This window comes from Grampus griseus, assembly GCF_964374135.1.
Source record: "Grampus griseus genome assembly, chromosome: 1".
In the NCBI taxonomy this organism is placed as follows: Eukaryota; Metazoa; Chordata; class Mammalia; order Artiodactyla; family Delphinidae; genus Grampus; species Grampus griseus.
This window is the reverse complement of record NC_139017.1, coordinates 30,550,405-30,577,238: the sequence shown is the minus strand read 5'-3', so window position 1 is coordinate 30,577,238 and position 26,834 is coordinate 30,550,405. Positions and strand designations below refer to the sequence as shown.

Below are 26,834 nucleotides of genomic sequence, written 5' to 3'. Positions count from 1 at the left end.
CACACTTCACCAGACTGCTCCAAACTAATTTATTCAAAGAAAAATTTACAAAAATGTATATAAAATTTCAGACAAACTCCTGCTCTTCAAAAGACCATGATCTGATAATATTAAAACAAGTACTAGGAAGTTAGTATCAATGAAACCCTTCAGCAGTGTGGCAAACAGAATTTTTATTTCAATTTAACTAGTTGCTCAAATTCAATTAATATAGACTAAGAATTCATTAGCCCTTGAAGAGGCTTCATAAAAGTATCAAAACACTAAATACACAAGTTAACCCAAATCCCAAATTATCTTTGACATTTGCTACAATTTGGTGTATTTCCCCTACTATCATCTTGAGTAGTTAGTGTGTGGCAATTCCGTCTGGAGTCCTTGATAACTGAAGAGTCCTTTTCAGTGTTAAGACCTTAATTTTTTTTCTGGAGTAAACACGGACATGCTTAAAGAAGCTAAATTTATTTCATAAAGGTATTAAATGCAATAAAATGAGTATACTGCGTTAAGTGACGGCATTTAAAAAAACTAAATCACACTGCATATATTTTCTACATCTCTAAGTTCATGTAATATAATATTTTACATTAAATTTAAGTATACTTTAAAGATTCTGAGCTTCTTTTTGAGATTTCCTCTTCCCTACTACACTTTTGGCTAATGGTTTCCAACCTATTTTAACTAAATAAATGGCAGCATCAAGCCAGATCAAATCAAAGCAAACCAAACAAAATGCAATGTAGCACATCACCTTTACTTGAATTAGTAAAAGCTTTATAAGGATTAATTGCTCTCTGCTACATTTTTTGGAAAGGTTTAACAGTAGGATTATGCAAGAAGAAATAAAATGAAAAAAATTCAACAAATAGTACTGATAGGATAACTTCATTTCTGTTTTTTGAAAATAAAGATACTTTATATAGTAATAAAGCTAAAGCAGTTCAGGAAAATATAAATTGTGTTATGAATCTATTAAATCTGAGTAGAGATTTTTATTCTAATGAGAATACTAATTTCTACAGTTTAAAAACTTGTAGTAGTGTGTTCATATTTTCGTAATAAGACTTTTTCAAAACCAAAATAAAAATAAGGACACTTTTTGGAGGTATGGTTATCTTAGAAAGCTCTTCTTATCATTGTTTAGTTAACACTACAGCCAATGAATAGAGATATAGCTTATTCATTGTGCTGGGGAAATAGCCATTAAAAGCTCTTATAGGAGCATCTTGCTGCTAATGTCCCTGCCAGCATCATCTCTGTATTAACTCTCACTAAGGACCCAGAACTCTAAAAACCAGATACGAGGCAGGACCTGTGTGTCTGACATGGCCTCCAGACAAGTGTCATCACTTCACATGCCCCTGGGACCACTGCAAAAAAATTTTTTTTCTTTTTAAATGGGATACAGAGTTGTAATGTAAAAAATAAATAGTTGAAGGTAGGGTTGGATTAGGTGCATTCCATTCTCAGAGGCATACAGATAACCCAAAACTCTATTTTTTTCCCTCTAGAAAATAAACAATAACCAAGCATTGCATAACATGTTCATTTTAAGTGTTATAAAGCCCCTCATAAGCATCCACAAATTGAATAAGGGACATGGAACTAATGGCTTCAGGGTGGTTTCTGCCTCCAGGTGCTCCTTTGGATGACTTTCTAATTGAAAGCCTAATGAGGGGTATAGCAGGTGACCCCTTGGAGAGCACTCATATGTGCTTCTTGCTCTGTGGAGACACAGAGGACTGGAGCCTGACTTACACTGGTTAGAGCAAAGAACAACTGTGAAAAGGTTCTGCTTCCAACAGGGCACATAGAAGGCAAGGGATTGGCTGAGTAATTCTTGGGGGATGGAGCAGGGGAGTGTGTTGAGGTGAGATCAATCGACATGCTGGGAGAACATGAGTTTTTGCTATAGAATGGATGTGGGCAGTGTAGGGGAACCGGCATGGAGTGAGTCCTCTTGGGTTGCCAGGAGGATATAGGCCATCAAAGTTAAACTAGGCTAGAGATGGGCCACCAGATGTCCAGGGGCATAAAGTGGAGAAACATGAGAACATAATGTATTAACCAGTTTCTAGAGATGGCTTAAAACAAACAAACAAGTGAGGAAAAATCCTACTTCATATCCTTGCAATACTTATGCATGTGGCCTCACAATCCTTTATACCATGAGTAATAAAACTCAAGCTGAATTTTGAGTAGGAAAGACAGTTAAAGCTCAGTTCTAATTTTTTTGAATTCAAAAAATTCCATACGAAATTTAACAACTGCATTACTATCTAAAATTTAAATATATATCAATATATATCCATAACTATATGTATATAGGTATAGATACAGATATATATACAAACCTTTGGAAAACAGACCTATTTTGGTCAGTTTCTAAGGGTAGTTGAGAAGAAAATTTTAAGATATTCTCAAAGAATCTTGATTTTTCTCATGCTGTGATCCTGTTATTTAATAATAGTATGTAAATATTATTCTCTAGGTCTGTGTTTAAAGAAATATATAGAAAACAAAGACCTAGCATCAAAATATGCTATATGAGAGTAGACATGCTTTCTTATGAATGCTCATAACCACTGTTTAATTCCTTACACAAAGTTTTCTGGTATTAATCAAGGACATTTGTTATTTGTTACTCTGACTCACACGGTTTAACATTACTATTTAAGAAAACCAGCTAAGTTACTGTATGTAGATTCAATGACCAGTTACATCATTAGAAGTATGAGCTGAACTGAAACTGAGCCACCTAAAATGTTTCCATGAAAGTTGACATTCAAAGCATGTTGTTAGTAAGTTTTAAAAAGAAAAATTAGTGGAGGAACAACATTTTGACTAATACTTTTACTATCAATCCAGAAAAATGTAGATCATAAGCCATGCAAAACTGCTTTGTTGCAGTCTTCTTTCTTTCAAGTGTATGAAAGTATCAAGCACCTCAAAAGCAAAGAATGAGCAAGCAAGTAATGTCATGTTAGAAAAATGCATAGTTTTAAAAAATATTATACTATTGAACTCTAGTCATCTTACACAAAAGTGGCAATCTTTTCTTAAATAATTCACCAAGACTTTGGGACAAGTGATGGAGTTACTGCATTCTGCATTCTTCCTTTACTTTCCAAAGGCTGAGATTATGAAGTTAGACAATGTTGGTGTGCTTGCTTACCACGGGTCTGTGTACGTCCCAGAATGCTCTCTCCTGACTATCAAGGATCTTTCTTTCAATCTTGTCTCTCTTCTTGTCCACTCTGTTAATATCATAATAATGAATAATAAGTAGTGTTAATTATAGTGCCTCTCTGGACAAAAGGCCACAACTTGGACAAATCTTCCAAAAGACTCACAAGGACTCACTTTGCTTGTGCTTCTGCTTGCATAAAAATGAACTCCCACTTCCGAGCAAATGCCCTCTGCAGCCTGGCCAAGCTCTCCTGAAAAATATACCACGGTGAAGACATTCTGGTCCTCAGCTTTACGACTCCCTTCTAGTTTATCTACCATATGTACTTACCAAAAAAACAAATCAGAATTTCTAAAGGAGTAAGTGTACTTGGAATGATAAGTCATGCTCACTGAACGCAGCTAATACTCATATTAACAGTCATAGAGGACACAGGAAAACCTATTATGAATATTAATGTTGGAGAATATAACTAAAAATAAAAAATACTAAACTTACCTTATATAAAAAAAGTGCTCAAGACTAATCCATTGGATTTTCCTGTGCTCATTTTACTGAGGAACAGGAAAGCAATACTCTCTACTACTGATTCAACCAGTCTATCCAGTTCCTGAGAAAAATTTAAACCTTCAGCCCCCTACTACCCAGTTGTAGACAGTGCTTCAAGTTTAGTAAATCAGAACATAGCAACCATCTGAACAAACTACATGAGATTAATTTAATCTGCGGATGGTGACCAACATAAAGGTTTTGCAAAAACCATTTTCCCAGTGTAAATGCTCTATAATTCTCTAAGTTTGGATATCTTCATTATATATAGTATATATATATAAGTTTTTACATTTAAGTCAATTTTAGCAAATAAGATATGCTTCCTCCTTCTTCTCTGAGTTTGTGTATTTAGAATTTCACCATCCTCATTGTGAATGATGAGAGGAAATAAGCAAGTAAGGGATATGTTAAATCATTATGCTGCCCTTCCCTGGAAATCTGATCCCTAAGATCCATGAATGTAGAAAGTTAAGAGTGCCCAGAAATGACCGTAGGCCTTATTCTTGCTCATTTTATACCTTTCTTTGTCAGGAAGTCCTTGGTACTTACAGCTTCATAGTCAGCTAGTTCCAGCCTTGCTTTGTTTTGCATTGTTCTTTTGCAGAGGTAAACCGCTGTAAAGGAAAAAAAATCAATCATCTCTCACCTGCTTATTTACATTGAGACACTAAAAATAAAAATAGAGCATTATAAACGAAGACATGTTGGTCTTTGTCATTTTTCCCCAAGTTGTAATTTTCTCTTTTTATCTTTTTTTGGACAAAATAAGTAATCTGTAACATCATTACTGAAATTCAAACATAGCAGTAATATAAAAAGGTGTTATAAGAAAATAGATATGTTTAGAAACTTGGTAACCATTTACTTTATTTCATTAAATAGTTGTCACAATTTTAGCTTCCTCAAAATATAAGGGGAAAAAAATAAAGCCTTTTCAATAAAAGATCAAATGAATGTTAAAATCTGGATATACAAATAAAACGATTTTTAAAAAAAGAATTGCATGAAGAGGGAATCACTATTTGCACATTTAATTATTTCCGTATTCTACTGTCAACTGAAATAATTTATTAATGTAAACCGAAGGCTTCTTAGAATCTTCTTTGCTGCAATCCACAAGGATCAATCATCAATCAGTCATTTTGTCACTAGGAGAGAGGAGAGTATACATCTGACCTAACTATAATCCAATAACCTTTTAATTCTATTTTCCTTGAGGACTCTGTCTTCTCCATTACCAGGCAAAGTCCATCTGGGCAGAAGATTTACAGGATAAATGACAGATAGAAAGAGGACGTTGACAGCAGCATTGCCATCGAACAATCAAATTTCTTCAGTGATTTCAGGAATATTAGTGACTCTCATGTTAATATCAAGACATTCAGAAGGGAGGAGACAGGATGTTGAAGTAGAAGGAATGGAGCTCTCTCACAAAATACCAAAATCACAACTATCTTCAGAACAACCACTGACAAAAAAGACTGTAACCTACCAAAGAAGATATTCTACATCCAAAGACAAACAGGAAGCCACAATGAGAAGGGGCATTTTCACAATATAATCAAATCTCATACCCACCAGGTGGGCAACCCACAAACTGGAAAACAATTATATCTCAGAAGTTCTCCCACAGTAGTGAGACTTCTGAGCCAGACGTCAGGCTCCCTAGTCTGAGGGTCTGGCATCGGGAGGAGGAACCACCAGAGAATTGGGCTTTGAAGGCCAGGGGACTTGAGTGCAGGAGTTCCACAGGACTGGGGGAAACAGACACGCCACTCTTGAAGTGTGCACACAAGGTTTCACGTGCCCTGGCATCCAGGACAAAGCAGTGACTCCACAGGAGCCTGGGCCTGATCTACCTGCAAGTCTTAGAGGGTCTCCTGGGGAGGCACGGGTGGGCTGTGGCACATGGTGAGGGCAAGGACACTGGTAGTGGAGGGCCAGGGAATCTTCATCAGTGTGAGCTCTCCAGGAGGCTGCCATTTTGGCACTGAGACCCAACCCCACCCAACAGCCTGCAGACTCCAGTACTGGGATGCCTCAGGCCAAACAACCAACAAGGTGAGAACACAGCCCCACCCATCAGCAGACAGGCTGCCAAAAGTTGTCCTGAGCTCACAGCCTCCTCTGAACACACCTGTTGACATGGCCCTGCCCACCAGAGGGACAACACCCAGCTCCCCTCACCAGTGGGCAGGCACCAGTCTCTCCTACCAGGAAGCCTGCACAAGTTCCTGGAAGAACCTAATGACCAGGGGGCAAACACCAGGAGCAAGAGGAAGTACGATCCTGCAGCCTACAGAACAGAGACCACAAACAGAAAGTTAGACAAAATGAGATGGCAGAGAAATATGTTCCAGATGAAGGAACAAGATAAACCCCCAGAAGAACAAGTAGGTGAAGTGTAGATAGGCAATCTACCTGAAAAAGAATTTGGAGTAATGATCATAAAGATGATCCAATATCTCAGAAAAAGAATGAAGGCACAGACCAAGAAGATAAAAGAAATGTTTAACAAAGCGGTAGATAATTCAAAGAACAAAAAACAGAGATGAACAATAAAATAACTGAAATGAAAAATATACTAGAAGGAATAATTTTCAGAATAAATGAGGCATAAGAACAGACAAGTGAGCTGGAAGGCAGATTGGTGGAAATCACTGCCATGGAAAAGAATAAAGAAAAAAGAATGAAAATGAATGAAGACAGTCACAGAGAGCTCTGGGACAACATTAAATGTACCAACATTTGCATTATAGGGGTCTCAGAAGGAGAAGAGAGAGAGGAAAGGACCTGGGAAAATATTTGAACAGATAATAGGAGAAAACTTTCTTAACATGGAAAAGGAAACACTCACTCAAGTCCAGGAAGCACAGAGAGTCCCATACAGGATAAAACCAAGGAGGAATATGCAGAGACACATATTAACCAAACTAACAAAAATTAAAAGCAACGAGAAAATACTAAAAGCAACAAGGGAAAAGCAACAAATAACATACAACGGAATCCCAATAAGGCTATCAGCTGATTTTTCAGCAGAAACTCTGCAGGTCAGAAGGGAATGACATGATATATTTAAATGATGAAAGGAAAAAAACTATAACTAAGAATACTCTACTTAGCAAGGCGCTCGTTCAGACTTGAGGAGAAATGAAAAGCTTTACTGACAAGCAAAAGCTAAGAGAATTCAGCACCACCAAACCAGCTTTACAACAAATGCTAAAGGAATTTCTCTAGGCAGAAAAGAAGAGGCAACAACTAGAAAGAAAGAAACAAACAAAATTACGAATGGGAAAGTTCACCAGTAAAGGCAAACATACAGTAAAGGTTGTAAATCATCCACATGCAAATATGATATTAAAACCAGCAATCATGAGGAGAGCACAAATCCAGGATGTTGGAAATGCATTTGAAGAGACCAGCAACTTGAAAAAATCATATATATATATATATATATATATATATATACACACACATATACACATATATATGTGTATATATATATGAATATATATATATATAGCTAAATAAAAACCACATGGGAACCTCACATAAAAATCTACAATAGATACATACACAAAAGAAAAAACATAATAAAACACAACACTAAAGATACTCATCAAATCACAAGAGAAGAGAATAAAATAGTAAGGGAAGAAAAAAGACCTACCTAAAGAAATCAAAAACAATTAACAAAATGCCAATAAGAACATACATATTGATAATTACCTTAAATGTAAATGGATTAAATACTACAAAGAAAGGCATAGACTGGCTGAATGGATACAAAAACAAGACCTGTATATATGCTGTGTAAAAGTGACCCACTTCAGATCTAGGGACACATACAGACTGAAAGTGAGGGGATGGAAAAAGATATTCCATGCAAATGGAATTAAAAAAAAAAAAGCTGGAGTAGCAATACTCATATCAGACAAAATAGATGTAAAAATAAAGACTGTTACAAGAGGCAAAGAAGGACACCACATAATGATCAAGAGATGAATCCAAGAAGGTGACAAAACAATTGCAAATTTATGTTCACCCAACATAGGAGGATCTCAATATAGAAGGCAAATGCTAACAGCATTAAAGAAAAAATCAACAGTAACAGAATAACAGTGGGGGGCTTTAACACCTCACTTACATCAATGGAGAGAACACGCAGACAGAAAATCAATAAGGAACACAATAAGGCCTTAAATGACACATTAGACTAGATGGCCTTAATTGATATTTATAAAACATTCCATCCAAAAGCAGCAGAATACACATTCTTCTCAAGTACACATGGAACATTCTCTAAGATAGAACACATGCTGGACCACAAAGCAAGCCTCTATAAATTTAAGAAAATTGAAATCATATCAAATATCTTTTCTGACCACATGGCTATGACATTAGAAATCAACCACAAGAAAAAAAACAGAAACACGTGGAGGTGAAATATTATGTCACTAAACAATCAATGGATCACTGAAGAAATCAAAGAGAAAATTAAAAAATACCTAGAGACAAATGACAAGGAAAACATGACGATCAAAATCCTATGGGGTGCAGCAAAAGCAGTTCTAAAAGGGAAGTTTATAGCAATACAATCTTACCTCAGGAAACAAGGGAAATCTTAAATAAACAACCTAAACCTATACCAAATCAACTAGAGAAAGAAGAACTAAAAAATCCCAAAGTTAGTAGAAGAAAGAAAACATAAAGATGAGAGCAGAAATAAATTAAATACAGACTAAGAAAACATCTATGAAACTAAAAGATGGTTCTTTGAAAAGATAAACAAAACTGATAAACCTTTAGCCAGACTCATCAAGAAAAAATGGGAGAGGACTGAAATCAGTAACATTAGAAATGAAAAAGGAGAAGTTACAACAGACACCACAGAAATACAAAGGACCATAAGACACTACTACAAGCAACTATACACCAATAAAATGGACAACCTAGAAGAAAAGGACAATTTTGTAGAAAGTACAATCTCCCAAGACTGAATCAGGAAGAAATAGAAAATACAAATAGACCAATCACAAGCACTGAAATTGAAACTGTGAATCACAACAAACAAAAGGCCAGGAACAAATGGCTTCACAGGCAAATTCTAGCAAACATTTAGAGAGGGGTTAACATCTATCCTTCTGAAACTATTCCAAAAAATTGCAGAGGAAGGAAAACACCCAAACTCATTCTATGAGGCCACCATCACCCTGATACCAACACCAGAAAACGATATCACAAAAAAAGAAAACTACAGGTCAATATCACTGATGAACATATACACAAAAATCCTCAACAAAATACTAGCCATCTGAATCCAACAATACCTTATAAGGATCAAAATGGGATTTTGATCAAATGGGATTTATTTCAGGCGTGCAAGTGTTTTTTAATATCCACAAATCAATCAGTGTGATACAGTACATTAACAATTTGAAGAACAAAAACCATATGATCATCTCAATAGATGCAGAAAAAGCTTTTGACAAAATTCAACAGCCATTTATGATAAAAACTCTCCAGAAAGTGGGCATAGAGGGAACATACCTCAACATAATAAAGGCCATATATGACAAACCTACAGGTAACATCATATTCAATGGTGAAAAGCTGAAAGCATTTCCTCTAAGATCAGGAACAAGACAAGGATTTCCACTCTCACCACTTTTCTTCAACATAGTTTTGGAAGTCCTAGCCATGGCAATCAGAGAAGAAAAAGAAATGAAAGTAATCCAAATTGGAAAAGAAAAAGGAAAATTGTCACTGTTTGCAGGTGACATGATACTATACATAGAAAATCCTAAAGATGCTACCAGAAAACTGCTAGAGGTAATCAATGAATTCAGTAAAGTTGCAGGGTACAAAATTAATACACAGAAATCTGTTCCACTTTTATACAACAACAACAAAAGATCAGAAAGAGAAATTAAAGAAACAATCACATTTACTATTGCATGAAAAATAATCAAATACTTAGGAATAAACCTACCTAAGAAGACAAAATACCTGTACTCCCCAAACTATGAGATGCTGATGAAAGAAACTGAAGATGACACAAACAGATGTAAAGATATACCATGTTCTTGAATTGGAAGAATCAGTATTGTCAAAATGACTGTACTACACAAGTCAATCTACAGATTCAATCAATCCCTGTCAAATTACCAATGGCATTTTCCACAGAACTAGAACAAAAATCTTAAAATTTGTATTGAAACACAAAAGACCCTGAATAGCCAAAGCAATCTTGAGAAAGAAAAGTGGAGCTGGAGGAATCAGGCTCCCTGACTTCCGACTATACTGCAAAGCTACAGCAATCAAAACAGTATGGTACTGGCACAAAAACAGAAATATAGATCAATGAAACATGACAGCAAGCCCAGAAATAAACCCATGCACCTATGGTCAATTAATCTATGACAAAGGAAGCAAGAATATACAATGGAGAAAAGACAGTCTCTTCAATAAGTGGTGCTGGGAAAACTAGACGGCTACATGTAAAAAAAGAAATTAGAAATTTCTTTAACACCATACAAAAAACAAACTCAAAATGGATTAAAGACCTAAATGTAAGACTGAATGCTATAAAACTATTAGAGGAAAACATAGGTAGAACACTCTTTGATATAAATCACAGCAATATCTTTTTCGAGCCATATCCTAGAGTAATGGCAATAAAACCAAAAATAAACAAATGATCATCTCAATAGATGCAGAAAATTCTTTTGACAAAATTCAACACCCATTTATGATTAAAAACTCTCCAGAAAGTGGGCATAGAGGGAATGTACCTCAACATAATAAAGGCCATATATGACAAACCAACAGGTAACATCATAGTCAATGGTGAAAAACTGAAAGCATTTCCTCTAAGATCAGGAACAAGACAAAGATTTCCACACTTTTATTCAACATAGTTTTGGAAGTCTGAGCCACAGCAATCAGAGAAGAAAAAGAAATAAAAGGAATCCAAGACACCAATCCATTAGAGATCTAAATGGAATACTGAATACTATAAAACTCCTAGAGGAAGTAATAGGTAGGACAATTTTTGACATAAATCACAGCAATATCTTTTTGGATCCACCTCTTAAAGTAATGAAAATAAAAACAAAAATAAACAAATGAGACCTAATAATCTTACAAGCTTTTGCACAGCAAAGGAAACCACAAACAAAACAAAAAGACAACCCAGAGGATGGGAAACAATATTTGCAAATGAAGTGACTGACAATGGGTTAATCTCCAAAATATACAAACAGCTCACGCAGCTCAACATCAAAAAAACAAAGAACCCAATCAAAAAATGGGCAGAAGACCTAAATAGACATTTCTCCAAAGAAGACATAGAGATGGCCAAAAAACACATGAAAAAATGCTCAACATCACTAATTATTAGAGAAGTGCAAATCAAAACTATAACAAGGTATCACCTCACACTATTCAGAATAGCCATCATCAAAAAATCTACAAAGAATAAATGCTGGAGATGGTGTAGAGTAAAGGGAACCCTCTTGCACTGTTGGTGGTAATGTAAATTGATACAGCCACTATGTAGAACAGTATGAAGGTTCCTTAAAAAACTAAAAATAGAACTACCATATGACCCAGCAATCCCACTACTGGGCATATACTCTGAAAAAATCATAATTCAAAAAGACACATGCTCCTCAATATTCACTGCAGCACTATTTACAATAGCCAGGACATGGAAGCAACATAAATGTCCATCAACAGAGGAATGGATATAGAAGATGTGGTACATATATACAATGGAATATTACTCAGCCATAAAAAGGAACAAAACTGTGTCATTTGCAGAGACATTAATGGACCTAGAGACTGTCATACAGAGTGAAGTAAGTCAGAAAGAGAAAAACAAATATCATATATTAACACATATATGTGGTATCAAGAAAAATGGTAATGATGATCTTACTTGCAAAGCAGAAATTAGAGACACAAACATATGGATACCAAGGGTGAAGGGGGGGGATGAATTGGGAGATTAGGATTGACATATATACACTACTAATTATAAAATAGATGACTAATGAGAACCTACGGTGTAGCACAAGGAACTCTACTTGGTGCTCTGTGGTGACCTAAATGGGAAGGAAATCCAAACAATAGGGGATATATGTATATGTATGGCTGAGTCGCTTTGCTGTACAGCAGAAACTGACACAGCAGTGTAAAAAAAGTATACTCCAATTAAAAAAACAACAAACAAACAAACAAAATGGGCAGAAGACCTAAATAGACATTTCTCCAAAGAAGACATACAGATGGCCAAAAAGCACATGAAAAGATGCTCCACATAGCTAATTATTAAAGAAATGCAAATCAAAACTACAATGAGGTAATATCTCACAACAGTCAGAATGGCCATCATCAAAAAGTCTAAAAACAATAAATGCTGGAGAGGGTATGAAGAAAACAGAACCTTCCTACACTGTTGGCGGGAATGTAAATTGGGACACTCCCTATGGAGAACAGTATGGTGGTTCCTTAAAAAACTAAAAATTGAACTACCATATGATCCAGCAATCCCACTTCTGGGCATATACCCAGAGAAAACCATAATTCGAAAAGATACATGCACCCCAATGTTCACTGCAGCACTATTTACAATAGTCAAGACATGCAAGCAACCTAAATGCCCATCGAAGGCAGAATGGATAAAAAAGATTTTGTACATATATACAATGGAATACTACTCAGCCATAATAAAGAATGAAATAATGCCATCTGCATCAACATGGATGGACCTAGAGATTATCATACTAAGTGAAATAAGTCATACAGAGGAAGACAAATATCACATGATACCACTTATATGTGGAATCAAAAAAAATGATACAAATGAACTTATTTACAAAACAGACTCACAGACTTTGAAAACAAACTTATGGTTACCAGGGGGAAAGGTGGTGGGGAGGGATAAATTAGGAGTTTGGGATTAACATACACACACTACTATATATAAAATAGATAATCAACAAGGGCCTACTGTATAGCCAGGGAACTCTACTCAATATTCTGTAATAACCTATATGGAAAAGAATCTGAAAAAGAATGGATATTTGTATGTGTATAACTGAATCACTTTGCTGTACATCTGAAACTAAGACAATATTGTAAATCAACTGTACTCCAATATACAATAAAAATTAAATTAAAATAAACAAAATATGACCAACCAAAAACAAAAAAGTTATTCAGAGCCCTCTGGAAAGTCTCATTTTCAGAATATTTTTGTAATTTTCCATAACATATGGTATTTGAGTCTCATAAAATTCAAGATAAACTCTATCAATTCTAGATGCCAAATAAATCCATTGGATAAAGAGTGTCAAATATCACTTTTTGTAAGGCTAGCCCTGGGGGATCTCTTATAAATACAACTTTTGCACTAATCTGTACCACCTTCAGTTTTTGATAATGAAATCCAGCTGATATCAGTGAGGAAATAACTTATACAAAAAATCTGAGGCCACTGAAAACACTGATGCTATTTATTCAATTTCTGCCCTCTAAGATTTCCTGTATGAAAGTCATGGGAAAGGAGAGACCAACCTTGGAATGATGCTAATATTACTACAAACACTAAAAACCTAGGATAGATTTTAGAACACTTCTCTCTATAATCTACTATGCTAATTTTATTTTTCTATTAATATTAGTAATTTTCATATGTAGATTACAAAATAACTGATTTTAAAAATTATTAATTTTCAAAATTTACAAAATTGAAAATTGAAAAACAAAATTGATATGATGTAATTTCCTAATTGGATATAATTTACACTCTCTCCTGAAGAAACTCTTAATGTACAGGCCACCGTGATTTTAACAAAATATCTAAAATGTTTTCAGCAGTTGGTGAAAGAGATTGTAATGTATATGCAACATTCCTGAGGGTATCTCTTCATGAGAGAAAGATTGAATTTTCTTAAATACCTAATTAAATAATTTCAGATTTCCTATGGAATCACCTTTAATCAAATTTCAAGCCCCATCAGTCAGCCCTCCTCTATATATATGCAGAAGGCTGCATCAGCCTCTACTTGTTTTATTGATTGTGGTCATCTAAACTTTGTTCTTTTCAAAATAAGACCCCTTTTGGGAAACATATTTCTAACCTCATTAGGTAAACTAATGAATAAAGCAGGAGCAGAGTGATATTTTTAAGATGAATGTTCACTAAGAATTTATGCATCCTTTATTATAGGTAAATGCAATTTTCTTTAACTGTCTAGGAAACAAAATGAAGGTATGGACAGGCAGTGCCAGTTATAGAGCAGATGTTTCATATGTATTTGTTGAATGAGTGAATGAATGAATAAATGAATGTACAGGATATTTTCAGAAGAAGCTATTGAGAAGTTGAATTAATTCAAGTAATTTCTACTAGACTCTTTGGTAAAGAGAAAGAAGGGAAAAGGTGAAGGCTGTATTAGCAGAGTAGGGAACACTCTGAAATTCTGTTGAAAATAGACCAAATATGGTCATGACTGGAATGGCCCAAACCTCACCAATCTAGTCTAGACACGGTACAGCATGTTGACAGGAACAGATGATACTTTTATTCTTCATCAGCAGAGAGTATCAGCATTGGGCTGATATGGATGAGGGAGGAGGATCAAGCAGATGAAAAAGAGTTTCAAATTAATTCAATTTATCAAAGATTGAAAAAATGGGAGTACTTGGGCATAGTCAAAACTATGGCTCAGTTCAATTCTTTTTGTACTGATCTCTAATTATTTAGGCACTAAAAGTGCCCTATGATGTTGTGTATGGACCTAGGCCCTGGTACAAAGTATGAATACTTTTTAATATAATGCTTGAATTTTTTTCTGTACTGCCAAATTATTGAAAATACAATGAAAAAACCCATTTCTGTAGTTCTATTTAAGATATTTCCCATTATCAAGGTTTAACTTCAATTTAAAATGTAAATATATCTCTTTGCAGTAGTTTTCTGGGAGACTATAATGAGATAGTTTTGAGGACTTAAAGGGTCAACAAACAAGTAGTTTAATAGGAAGCTCTGCCACTAAGTGGAAGAAAGTTTGAGAAACCCTGAAGTGTTACTCTGGCTTAAATAGTTGTGTAGTAAAGGCATAGAATTTGGCTTAAATACAACTTAGAATTTAGATGGAAAAGTCGAAGTTTCTGGGTCACATGTCTAATTGAGTACAAAGTAAAATCTGACATCAGTTTTTCCATTTAATTTCATAAAGCTCTAAATGTAGAGTAGCCTGTCGAGCAAACACTGATACTCATGACAAAAGGGTACAGAATTGTATCACAGAGGTCGGTGAGAAAATCACTGAGATCCTAATATCTAAATATGGACAGGACATAAATATAATTCATAAAGACTAGAAATACAATTGCCAAGTAAATACTGGAAAAATATCCAACTTTCAACCAAAGTAATACAAATGTAACACATAGAGTCATAATGCAACTCTTTTTTATCTTTTAAAGTTTACTTTGTGGTATAATAATAAAAATTCAGGCAAGTTTCACAGTCTTGTTTGTCACTCTTGGGTAATTCAAAAAGTCCCAGTTTATGAATAAGAATGTGCATCCAAGTAATAGTCGAAACTCCAAGCTTGGTTTAAGGTCTTGAAGGCTTCCCCTTTCCCCCAGCTTCTGTGAAATAAGTGTGAGTGCCTTCTTTCTCCACCTTGTTTTTCTGTGTCCGCCTCAAAGTATTGTAACCAAGGCTTCTCGTCTTCTGGGATTGGAGTACAGCAAGGAAAGAGCGGAAAGGTGAGTGCTGATATTCTTACCCTACTGGTACCACCGTGATGATCTAGTGTTGCCATTCTCTGGACTTGGCAGGGGTTTAAAGTTTACTGTATTTCTCAGGTACTTTTGTGGATGTTTTGGAGAATCTCTCCCCTGCGAGATCTCCTGTGGGGATCTCTCACCTGCAGCACCCTTTTGCTGGGGCTGGCAAATGCCATAGCCCTTGATTTGTACCTTTAGCTTCTCTTTGCAATGCTGTTTGTCCCTCCAGGCTGCCTTCTAAGACAGGACTACCTCTCACACATGGCTTAGAAACATTCATGCACTCTTTGCCCTGAAAGTAGGCCACAGAACATAGCCACCTCCCTTTCAATGCCCCATCCATAGCTAGACGGCCTGTCTCTTGCCCTTTGTAATTCTGAGGCCTGGAAGTTCATGGTCCAGTGTGTCGCCCGGGGTAGGTGACTGCTGTCAAGCACTCTCAGAAGCCCATTGAACTGTCTCTGGGCTTGAAGTGGAGGCACTCCCCACCCACTCCTCCCACTTGGGCTGGTGGGGGCAATGACTCCCAGCACCTAACAGCCACGAAATGAGCCTCAAGCCAATGTCTTAGCCTTAAATAATCTCAATGTGAGTTGATGGCAACTACTATGGTACTCTGTGTGTCAGTGTTGCATGGTACGTTCATGTCTACTCTTTTTTTTTTTTTTTTTGGTACGCGGGCCTCTCACTGCTGTGGCCTCTCCCATTGCGGAGCACAGGCTCCGGATGCGCAGGCTCAGCGGCCATGCCCAGCCTCTCCGCGGCATGTGGGATCTTCCCGGACCGGGGCACCAACCCGTGTCCCCTGCATTGGCAGGCGGACTCTCAACCACTGCACCACCAGGGAAGCCCTTGGAAAGGGTTTTGACAATGAGTAATAAAGCCTTAAAACATTCATGGCCATTGTTCCAGTACTTGCTCTTCTGAGACCATAACCCAAGGAAATAACACAAGAGGCACCAGAGACTTAAGCATCCACGATGTGGATACAGGAATGACAATGGGGAACAGGCAAAGAAAGCATGCATATTTGTTCAATGAGATATTATATTGCCATTCAAAGTGTGTGCAAATTGTTTTACCTCAAAGTTGAAGTAGTTTAAAATTTAAAATCCTTAATCCCTCATTGTAAAAGTTCAGACAATGTAGAAAATATATAAATATTAAAGTAAAAAATCATTGTCAAGTATAATCTCACTGCCACTATTTTGGTATATATTCTGGGTTTTCTCCTTCTATATACATCCACTACTATACACATGAATATGTATATTTATATAAAAATCTAACTGCATATATTTATTTACAATGTACTCAAACTGTACTACAAATGCTGTCTTAGAAACTTTTTTCTTTAATATTATATTGTGGCTAAATTTTCATATCAATAAGTGTTGCTCTTTATATTTAAAAAATTATTTCACGACAGTCCTGTGTTGAGATGTACTATAATTTTTTTTAAAGATTGTTTTGATGTGGACCATTTTTAAAGTCTTTATTGAATTCGTTACAATAATGCTTCTGTTTTATGTTTTGGTTTTTTGGCCTTGAGGCATGTGGGATCTTAGCTCCCCAACCAGGGATTGAACCCACACCCCCTGCACTGAAAGGCGAAGTCTTAACCACTGCACCACCAGGGAAGTCCCAAGATGTACTATAATTTATTTAAATGATCCCTTATTGCTGGGCACTTGGGTTATATCCATAGTTTTGCTATTATATACTAATATTTCTGCATGTATGTATACATGCATGTGTTTTACTTTTTAGAAATTGTTTATTTCCTGAAAGTGTTATTGCTGATTAGGGACTAAGCACCTTTCAAACATTTTGATCCTTAAAAACAAATTCTGTAAAGTTTAGACATGAGTGTGACTCATACCCTCTCCAACTCTGGAGAGTCTATTTTCAGCAAAGCAATCAGAATTATTCTGTTAAAATAAATCAGATTGCCACTGTGTTGAAACTCTCCATTTTTCCAACTGCTTCCCATCTCATCTCACTCTAAAAGCCAAAGTCCTTGCTTCCCCATTAAGTTGTCCTCTGACCTCCTTTCCTGCTGCTCTCTGGCTGTGCTTGAGCTGCATAACAGATGTTCTGCTTCTGGCCTTTGCTCCTTTACCTATTTCTGGAAAGCTTGGGCTCTGCCCTCAGGGCTGAACTGGTATTCTCTCAGCAACATCTCCCCTCCCCACCCCTTACTAGCCCCTTTCCCATTGCCTTCCTCCGTTCAACATTTTACCTCCTAATATACAATTTATGTATTCATTTATGTAGTTTGCTTATTAGCTTAATTTCCCCCCCTACTGCCCTCACTAGAATGTCAGCTCCAAGAGGACAGAGATTTTTGCTTGTTTTGTTTTCCCAAGTATCCCCCTGCCTACAATAGTACTTGGCACATAGTAGATGTTCAAAACAGATTTGTTGAGTGAAAACATCAATGAATGTTTACTGACTATTTGAGTACTTTTTCCTTCTGTGAGTTAGCTATTCATGACTTTGCTAGTTTTTCTATTGGGGGATTTGAAGTTTTATTTATTAGACCTATGACATATATATATATATATATATATATATATATATATATATATATATATATATTCCACCCCCGCCCCAGGCTTTTGGAGAGAAATTTAATAATGATACAGACATATGGCATCTGCAGTACACGTTCAGAAACCTGCTTTTTTTTTTTAACTCAGCATAACATCATTGAGATTTACTCAGGCTGTTTTCTATAGATATAGCTTGTTTCTCTTGACTGCTGTAGTCTATCCTATGACTGAATCACATATTATTTAGCCATATTCGTATATTTAAATACTTAGATGTTTTCTAGTTTTTTTCTTTCTTTCTTTTTTCTAAAGCTATTACAGGGGACTTCCCTGGTGGTCCAGTGGTTAAGACTTTGCCTTCTAATGCAGCAGGTGAGGTTTCAATCCCTGGTTGGGGATCTAAGATCCTACATGCCTCGTGGCCAAAAAACCAAAACATAAAACAGAAGCAATATAGTAACAAATTCAATAAAGACTTTAAAATTGGTCCACATCATAAAAAATCTTTTAAAAAATAAAGCTATTATAAATAATTATCCAGTGAATTATTATAGCATATACTCCTGGAATTGGTATCAGGGGTTTGAGGGACAGGCACATTCTGAATTTTATAAGACACTGCCAAATTTCTACTCATTATACCTTTTCAGCAATATGCTAATATCCTCTCCTAAATGCCAGACTTGAATTTTTGCCATTGTGGCTTGAAAGAGGTATGTTAAGTGCAACATTTTCATCATGTTTCTTTATGTGTTTTCTTATATTTCCAATAGTTTTCATATCATAGATTTTAATATAAAAATTTTTATGGATTGTTTTCTTCACTGATTTGGCTCCATTTAATACTTTGTACCTTGAACTATTTTTCATCTGGTGTATATTGCAACCCCTAATTTCATTTTCCACTGTTATTTTCACCATTTATGCTAACTGAAAGAGTCAGTTTGTTTCACTTGTCTTCCTTGTAGAAAGATATTGTTGAATTTTATTCATGACCTAACATAAAGATATTGTTCTTTTAATAGACAAATATTTATATTCATTTGTGTAAGTTAATGTTTGTTATTCCTTTTCTTATGTCATCATGTCCCTCTCTCTCTCTCTGATTGAAATTCTGTTTTCTGCCTTTTGTTACATGGAGTGTTCTCTAACTCCTACTTTAATAATTTAAAAGTAATAAAACTTGTTACTGTTCCTTTAGTGGCACTCATATATTTAAATAAATGCTTAAATACATATTTCTTGAAAGTTAACCTCAGAAATTAAACACTGTCTAATGCTTACCTTCATAAATGATGAATAACTTAACCTATCTTCACTTCCTCCTATCTTCCTAATTCTTTTAGTGACCAGAATTTATCCTATGCTCTGTCATAGTTTTTAAAAATTACTTACAGTATTCACATTCCATTTGTAAACTATTTTTGATCACAGTTATTGAATCCTGGAGGCCAGGAAGAGAAAGCTATTGTCTTGGATAATTAAAGAAAGGAAGTTTTGTTTTTGCACAACTTTTAAAAAATCTAAATTTGATGGGATGTATATTTACCCAGGAAAGGAGAGATATCACCCGTTATGGTGACCCTTCTTATTTCTGGTTTCTTTTGGTGTTTGCTCACTCATTTTGGAGTGAGGCCACTACACTGATGAAGGTGAGCTGGAAAAGATGTTGATAATCCTGGGTTCTCTGTGGTAGCTGTTGGCCAGCAGCAACTACCCTTCAAGGTACTTCATTGCTCTTCTCTCAGTCTCTCCCCTCTACTCTTAAGCTTGCTTCCCAAATGTCTGAGAGAACCTGAGATACTTTATGAAATCTAGGTCAGGGACAAAACATTAGGCAATGCTGTCTTTTCCAATGCTGTGTTTAAGCCTAAGAAACCTTGATCCAAGATGGAGCAAGTCTTTCTCTGCCATCCAAGACTTACATCTCTAGCTCTCATGTATAGATATTGGAAATCATTAATGGGTTGGTCAGAATTTCATCCAATTTCATTCTATAAAGCTGCCCTAATTTCTTGAGAAAAGAAATGATATCACCATCTTCCTGTCTTGACTAAATTCCATTGATTCCAGAAAAGAGATACATCTTTCAAGTGAGTGACGTGTGGCATCACTCTCGAATTTTCACTGTTCTAATGATACATTCTAGTCTAGATTTTCTATCTTTGTTTTTTATTCCATTCAGTGGTGAGGGGGAGCAATATGGGAAAATTTCTGGGAAGTATGCTGTGTCAGTCAGTTCTTCTTACACCTACCCAAAGATGCAAATATATTTTGTAATTATATCTATGCTGAATGGACATATATTTAAAACCTCAATAATTTTTGGACCTTTTAAAAACAAAGTGAAATTAATCTTAATTTCACTCTGAAAAAAGAGATAATTATCTTCTTTAAAAACATAGTTTCCAAAGTAATTCCTTGGAAGTACTTTAAATTTGCTGTTAATACAGTACTATAAAATCTAAGAATCATTTAACTATTTAGTCATTAGGAATGCACTTAGAGGAATGAAAAGGTAAGAAATAACAGTAATTAAGGTAATTTTATTTTTTTAAATTTATGACTCTACAGCAACTCAAACATTAACAGCAAGATAAATTAAATCTTAAAAGAAAACTAACTAGGAGAATATATTATACAAATTATTTTTAAATTATTTAATTTTCTGACTATGTTAATAATGAAGACTATGTTATTATAAAATAGGAGTATGAATTTGTTACTGTATGGGATCAAATGCCTTTATTAGAGAAGATTTATCAAGATAAAAACCCAGAAGAAAAACTAAGTGAAGTGAAGATAGGCAGTCTACTTGAGAAAGAGTTCAGAATAATGATCTTAAAGATGATCAAAAACTCAGGAAAATAATGGATGCACAAAACACAGGAAAATAATGGATGCACAGAGCGAGAAGTTAGAAGTTTTTAACAAAGAGTTAGAAAATTTAAAGAACAACCAAACAGAGATGAAGAATACACTAGAAGGAATCAATAGTAGACTAAATGATTCAGAAGAAGGGATCAGTGAGGTGGAAGACAGGGTAATGGAAATCACCACTGCTACAGAAAAAAGAAAAAAGAATTAAAAGAAATGAGGACAGTTTAAGAGAACTCTGGGACAACATCAGTTGCACTAATACTCACATTATAGGGGTCCTAGAAGGAGATGAGAGAGAGAAAGGGACCTGGAAAATATTTGAAGAATAATAGCTGAAAACCTCCTTAACTGGGGAAACGAGACAGTCACCCAAGTCCAGGAAGCCCAGAGAGTCCCATATAGGATTGACCCAAAGAGGAACACACCAAAACACATTGTAATCAAAATGACAAAAATTAAAGATAGAGAATATTAAAAGCAGCAAGGGGAAAGCAGCAAATAACATAAAAAGGAGCTCCCATAAGGCTGTCAGGTGATTTTCAGCAGAAACTCTGCAGGCCAGAAAGGAGTGGTATGATATATTTAAAGTGATGAAAGGGAAAAACTTACAACCAAGATACTCTACTCAACATGGTTCTCATTCAGATTTGATGGAAAAATCAAAAGCTTTACAAACAAGCAGAAGATAAAATAATTCAGCACCACAAAACCAGCTTTACAGCAATCTTAAAGGAACTTCTCTAGGCAAAAAAGAAAAGGCCAGAACTAGAAACAAACAAACAAAAAAATATGGCATGAAAAAGCTCACTGGTAAAGGCAAACATAGATTAAAGGTATGAAATCATCCACAAACAAAGCTAGTAGGGAGGTTAAAAGACAAAAGTAATGAAATCATCCACCTCAGCAATAAGCAGTTAAGGGGTACACAAAACAATTAGATATAAAATATGCTATCAAAAACTAATTGTGGGGGGCTTCCCTGGTGGCTCAGTGGTTAAGAGTCCTCCTGCTGATGCAGGGGACATGGGTTCGTGCCCTGGTCCGGAAGGATCCCACATGCCATGGAGTGGCTAGGCCCGTGAGCCATGGCCACTGAGCCTGCACGTCCGGAGCCTGTGCTCCACAACCGGGAGAGGCGACAACAGTGAGAGGCCCGCGTACCGCAAAAAAAAAAAAAAAAAAAAATTGTAGGGGAGAAGCAATCAAGGTCGTGGAGGAGTAGGATGTGAAGCTCACTTCCTCCCACAAATACATCAAAAATACGTCCACAGGTGGAACGATTCTCACAGAGTATCTGAACTCTGTCAGAAGAACTCAGACTTCTGAAAGGGCAAGAAAATCTCCATGTAACTGGGTAGGACAAAAGAAAAAAAAAAAAGAAAATGAGAAAGGAATCTGGACAGGACCTGTGCCCCTGGGAGGAAGCAACCTGGGAAGTCCCCTCACTGGCAGGGAAATCAGGCAGGACAGAAGGGGGAGCTTCATAGCCTTGGAGGAGATTGCAGTAACCGGTTTGCAGCAGGTAGAACAGAGAGAGACCTGCACAGATGGTCAGTGCCACTGCCCTGCACTCCACAGACTGAGATCAGTGTCTGCTGGTGTGGGCATGGGCTGGGTGCTGGAGCTGGGCTTTGGAGATCAAACCCAGGGAGAAGACTGGTATGGGATTAGTGGAAACAGACTGAAGAGGCTGGAGTCTGGTGCAACTGCCACTGAGGGTGTATGCAGGGGAAGCCTGGCCCACCTTAGAGGCCAGGTGCCATTGTTTGGGGGGTGCATGAGGGCAGTGGGGAGACCTGCCATTGCTGGCTTTTCCCTTGCATGTACTCTCAGGTGGCAGGACACCACCTACATGAGGTACAAATCGCTAGCCACTGCTGCCACACCCCCTCAGGCTACAGCAGTGGTTGCAAGCCAGCACTGCCACCCTTACAGAATCCAGGAGCAGTTGCAAGCTGCCACCACCACCCCATCACCCCCCGCTCTGGGCTTAAGGAACAGTCACAAGCCCCTACCACCACACCCCTGGGCTTCAGGATCAGTCAGAAGCCATCACCACTGCCCTTTAGGGCTCTGGGAATGGTCGTGAGCCATCTCTGCTCCCATCGTGTGCTCCAGGGGTGCACATGAGCTGCCACCACCGCTGAGAATCCCAGGACTGGGCTCCAGCCACTGCATCTGCACATCCCCTTACAAGGGGATAATGGCCAGCATACAGTGAGGAAAGAGGTGACAGGCACCCATTCTAAAAACATCCCTCGCACCAAAAATATTAAACCCACACCAAGCTACACAGGGATGCTCCCACATCTAAATAGCCCTCCAAGACAACAGTAGATAATTGTTTCTCCTAAACTCACAGAATAAGAGAAATATGAGTAAAATGAAGAAGCAGAGGAACCACTCCCAATTAAAAGACCAAGAGAATTCTCCCAAAAGAACAAACAATGAAATAGACCTCTTCAATCTAATAGACACCAGTTTCAAAAAGGAGACAATGAAAATACTGAAGGAATTAAGAAAGGCTATTGAAAGAAATGCAGAGTAATGTAAAACTGAATTAGAAACTATAAAGAGGAACCAAGAAAAAATAGAAAACTCATTTGCTGAGATGAAAGCTGAGCAATGAATAGCAGAATGAATAATGCAGAAGAGTGAATAAGTGATCTGGAAGATAGAATAATGGAAATTACCCAATCAGGACAGCAGACAGAAAGCCAAATGAAAAAATTGAAAGCAATATAAGAGACCTATGGGATAATATAAAGCATGCCAATCTATGCATAATAGAGATTCCAGAAGGGGAAGAAAGAGAGAAGGGGATCAAAAACGTATTTGAAGAAATTATGGCTGAAAATTTCCCAAACCTAAAGAAGTAAAAAGATATCCAGGTACAGGAAGCACAGAGAGTCCCAAACAAGATAAACCCAACAGACCTATACCAAGATGTATTATAATAAAAATGGCAAAAGTTAAAGGTAAAGAGAGGATTCTAAAGGCAGCAAGCGAAAAACAAAGAGTAAATAACAAGGGAACCCCCATAAGGCTATCATCTGGTTTCTCTACAGAAATGTTGCAGCTAGAAGGGGTGGTGAGATATATTCAAAGTCCTGAAAGGGAAAAATCTGCAACCTAGGATATTCTACCCAGCAAGATCATCATTTAGAATAGAGGGAGAGGTAAAGAATACCTCAGACAAGCAAAAATTAAAAGAATACAGCAATACTAAACCTATCCTAAAGGAAATATTGAAAGGTCTTCTCTAAATAGAAAAGAGGCAAGAATCTATAGGAAAGAGAAAATCACAATTGGAAAGGAAGTCACCTAAATAAGCCAGTACGCATATTAAAAAAAAATTTTTTTTTGATAACCACAATGAAGAGCAGAAGGATGAACATGAAGCTGTAAAAGAGGACATAAAAATCATAAAATGTGGGGAACCAGAGTAAGAAAATGTAGATTTTTTTTCATTTCCTAGAATGTGTTTGAGCTTATATGACTACCAGTCTAAGGCAAGTAGATATAGGAAGGGGTTAACATACTTGAAAAACAGGGTAACCACAGATCAAAAATATACAATAGTTTCACCAAAAATAAAAAGAAGAGAACATAAGGATAATACAAAAGAAAATCATCAAACCACAGAAGGAAAAACAGAAAGAAAAAGAAAGGGACAAAGAAGGAATATAAAATCAAGAGGAAAACAAGGCTTAAAATGGCAATAAATACATACCTATCAATAATTACCTTAAATGTCAATGGACTAAATGCACCAGTCAAAAGACAGAGTGGTAGATTGGATAGAAAAACAAGAGCCTACAATATGCTGCCTACAAGAGACCCATTTTAGGGCAAAGGACACACATAGATTAAAAGTGAGGGGATGGAAAAAGATGTTTCATACAAATAGAAATGATAGGAAAACAGGGGTCGAAATACTCCTATCAGGCAAAACAGACTTTAGAACAAAGGCCATAAAGAAAGATAAAGGACACTGTACGATGGTAAAAGTAACAATACAAGAAGAGGGTTTCACACTCATCAACATATAAGCACCTAATATACAGCACCCAAATACATAAAACAAATACTAACAGACATAAAAGGAGAAACTGACAGAAAAACAATAATAGTAGGAGACTTTAACACCCCACTCACATCAATGGACGGATCATACAAATAGAAAATTAATAAGGCAACAGTGATTTTAAATGATACAGTAGACCAGTTGGACTTAATAGATATCTAAAGGACACTCCATCCAAAAACAGCAAAATACACATTCTTTTCAAGTGAACAAGGAAGATTCTCCAGAATAGATCACATGTTTGGTCACAAAACAAGTCTCAACACATTTAAGAGATAGGCATTATATCAAGCACTTTTATCCAACCACAACAGTATGAAACTAGAAATTAATTACAGGGAAAAAAATGGGAAAAGCAGAAAGATGTGTACACTAAACAACATTCTACTAAAAAAACAAATGGGTCAACAATGAAATCAAAGAGGAAATTTAAAAATACCTTAAGACAAATGACAATAAAAACACAACTATACAAAATCTGTGGGATACAGTGAAAGCTGTTCTCAGAGGGAAGTTCATAGCAATACAGATTTCCTCAAAAAAACAAGAAAAGCCTTAAATAAACAACCTAACCTATCACCAAAAAGAATTAGGAAAAGAATAAGCAAAACTTAAAGTCAGCAGAAGGAAGGAAATAATAAAGATCAGAGAGGAATTAATAAAAGAGAACTTAAAAAACAATAGAAAAGATCAATAAAACCAAGAGCTGGTTCTTTGAAAGGGTAAAGAAGATTGACAAACCTCTGGTCAGGCTTACCAAAAAGAAAACAGAGAGAACCCAAATAAACAAAATAAGAGATGAAAAAGGAGACGTAACAACTGATACCACAGAAATCCCAAAAAAAACCCCAACAAGGGAATACTATGAAAAATTATATGCCAACAAATTCAACAACCTTGAAGGAATGGACAAGTTTTTAGAAACATACAGCCCACCAAAATGAATCAAGAAGAAATAGATAATTTGAACAAACCAATCACTAAAAGTGAAATAGAATCTGTAATTTAAAAACTCCCTACAAACAAAAGTCTAGGACCACATGGCTTCACAGGCAAAACATATAAAGAAGAACTTATACTGATCCTTCTCAAACTCTTCCAAAAAACTGAATAGGAGGCAACACTCCCAAATACATTCTATTAAGCCAATATCACTGATGAACATAGACACAAAAATCTTCAAACATAATAACCAACAATATATTAAAAGGATCACACACCATGATCAAGTGGGATCTGTCCCAGGGATACAAAGATTTTTCAACATCTACAAATCAATCAGTGTGATACACCACATTACCAATCGAAGAATAAAAACCATATGATCATCTTAACAGATGCATAAATCTTTTGAAAAAATTCAACACACATTTATGATAAAACTCTCCAAAATGTGGGCTTAGAGGAAACTTACATCAACATGATAAAGGCTATATATAACAAACCTACAGCTAACATTCTACTCAATGGTGAAAAGCTGAAAGCATTTCCTCTAAGATCAGGAAGAAGACAAGGAGGCCCACTCTTGCCACTTTTTTTTTTTCTTTTTGTGGTACGTGGGCCTCTCACAGTTGTGGCCTCTCCCGTTGCGGAGCACAGGCTCCGGATATGCAGGCTTAGCAGCCATGGCTCACGGGCCCAGCTGCTCCGCGGCATGTGGGATCTTCCCGGACCGGGGCACAAACCCGTGTCCCCTGCATCGGCAGGCGGACTCTCAGCCACTGCGCCACCAGGGAAGCCCTCTTGCCACTTTTATTCAACA

At 36.4% G+C, this 26,834-nt stretch overlaps 1 protein-coding gene across 2 annotated transcripts in view; it reads right to left on the bottom strand.

The window, feature by feature from the left end:
- RGS7 (regulator of G protein signaling 7) overlaps window positions 1-26,834 on the bottom strand; it is a gene marked incomplete at its 5' end in the record, with an annotated part of 606,922 nt that overhangs the window by 81,424 nt on the left and 498,664 nt on the right. The window contains 3 exons of one of the 2 annotated variants that reach the window (XM_082667794.1): window positions 3,176-3,257; window positions 3,364-3,440; window positions 4,292-4,356. The exons of the other annotated variant lie outside the window; for it this stretch is intronic. Coding sequence (XP_082523920.1) covers window positions 3,176-3,257; window positions 3,364-3,440; window positions 4,292-4,356 — 224 coding nt within the window. The remainder of the gene's footprint in view (window positions 1-3,175; window positions 3,258-3,363; window positions 3,441-4,291; window positions 4,357-26,834) is intronic. 2 annotated transcript variants of the gene reach the window in all.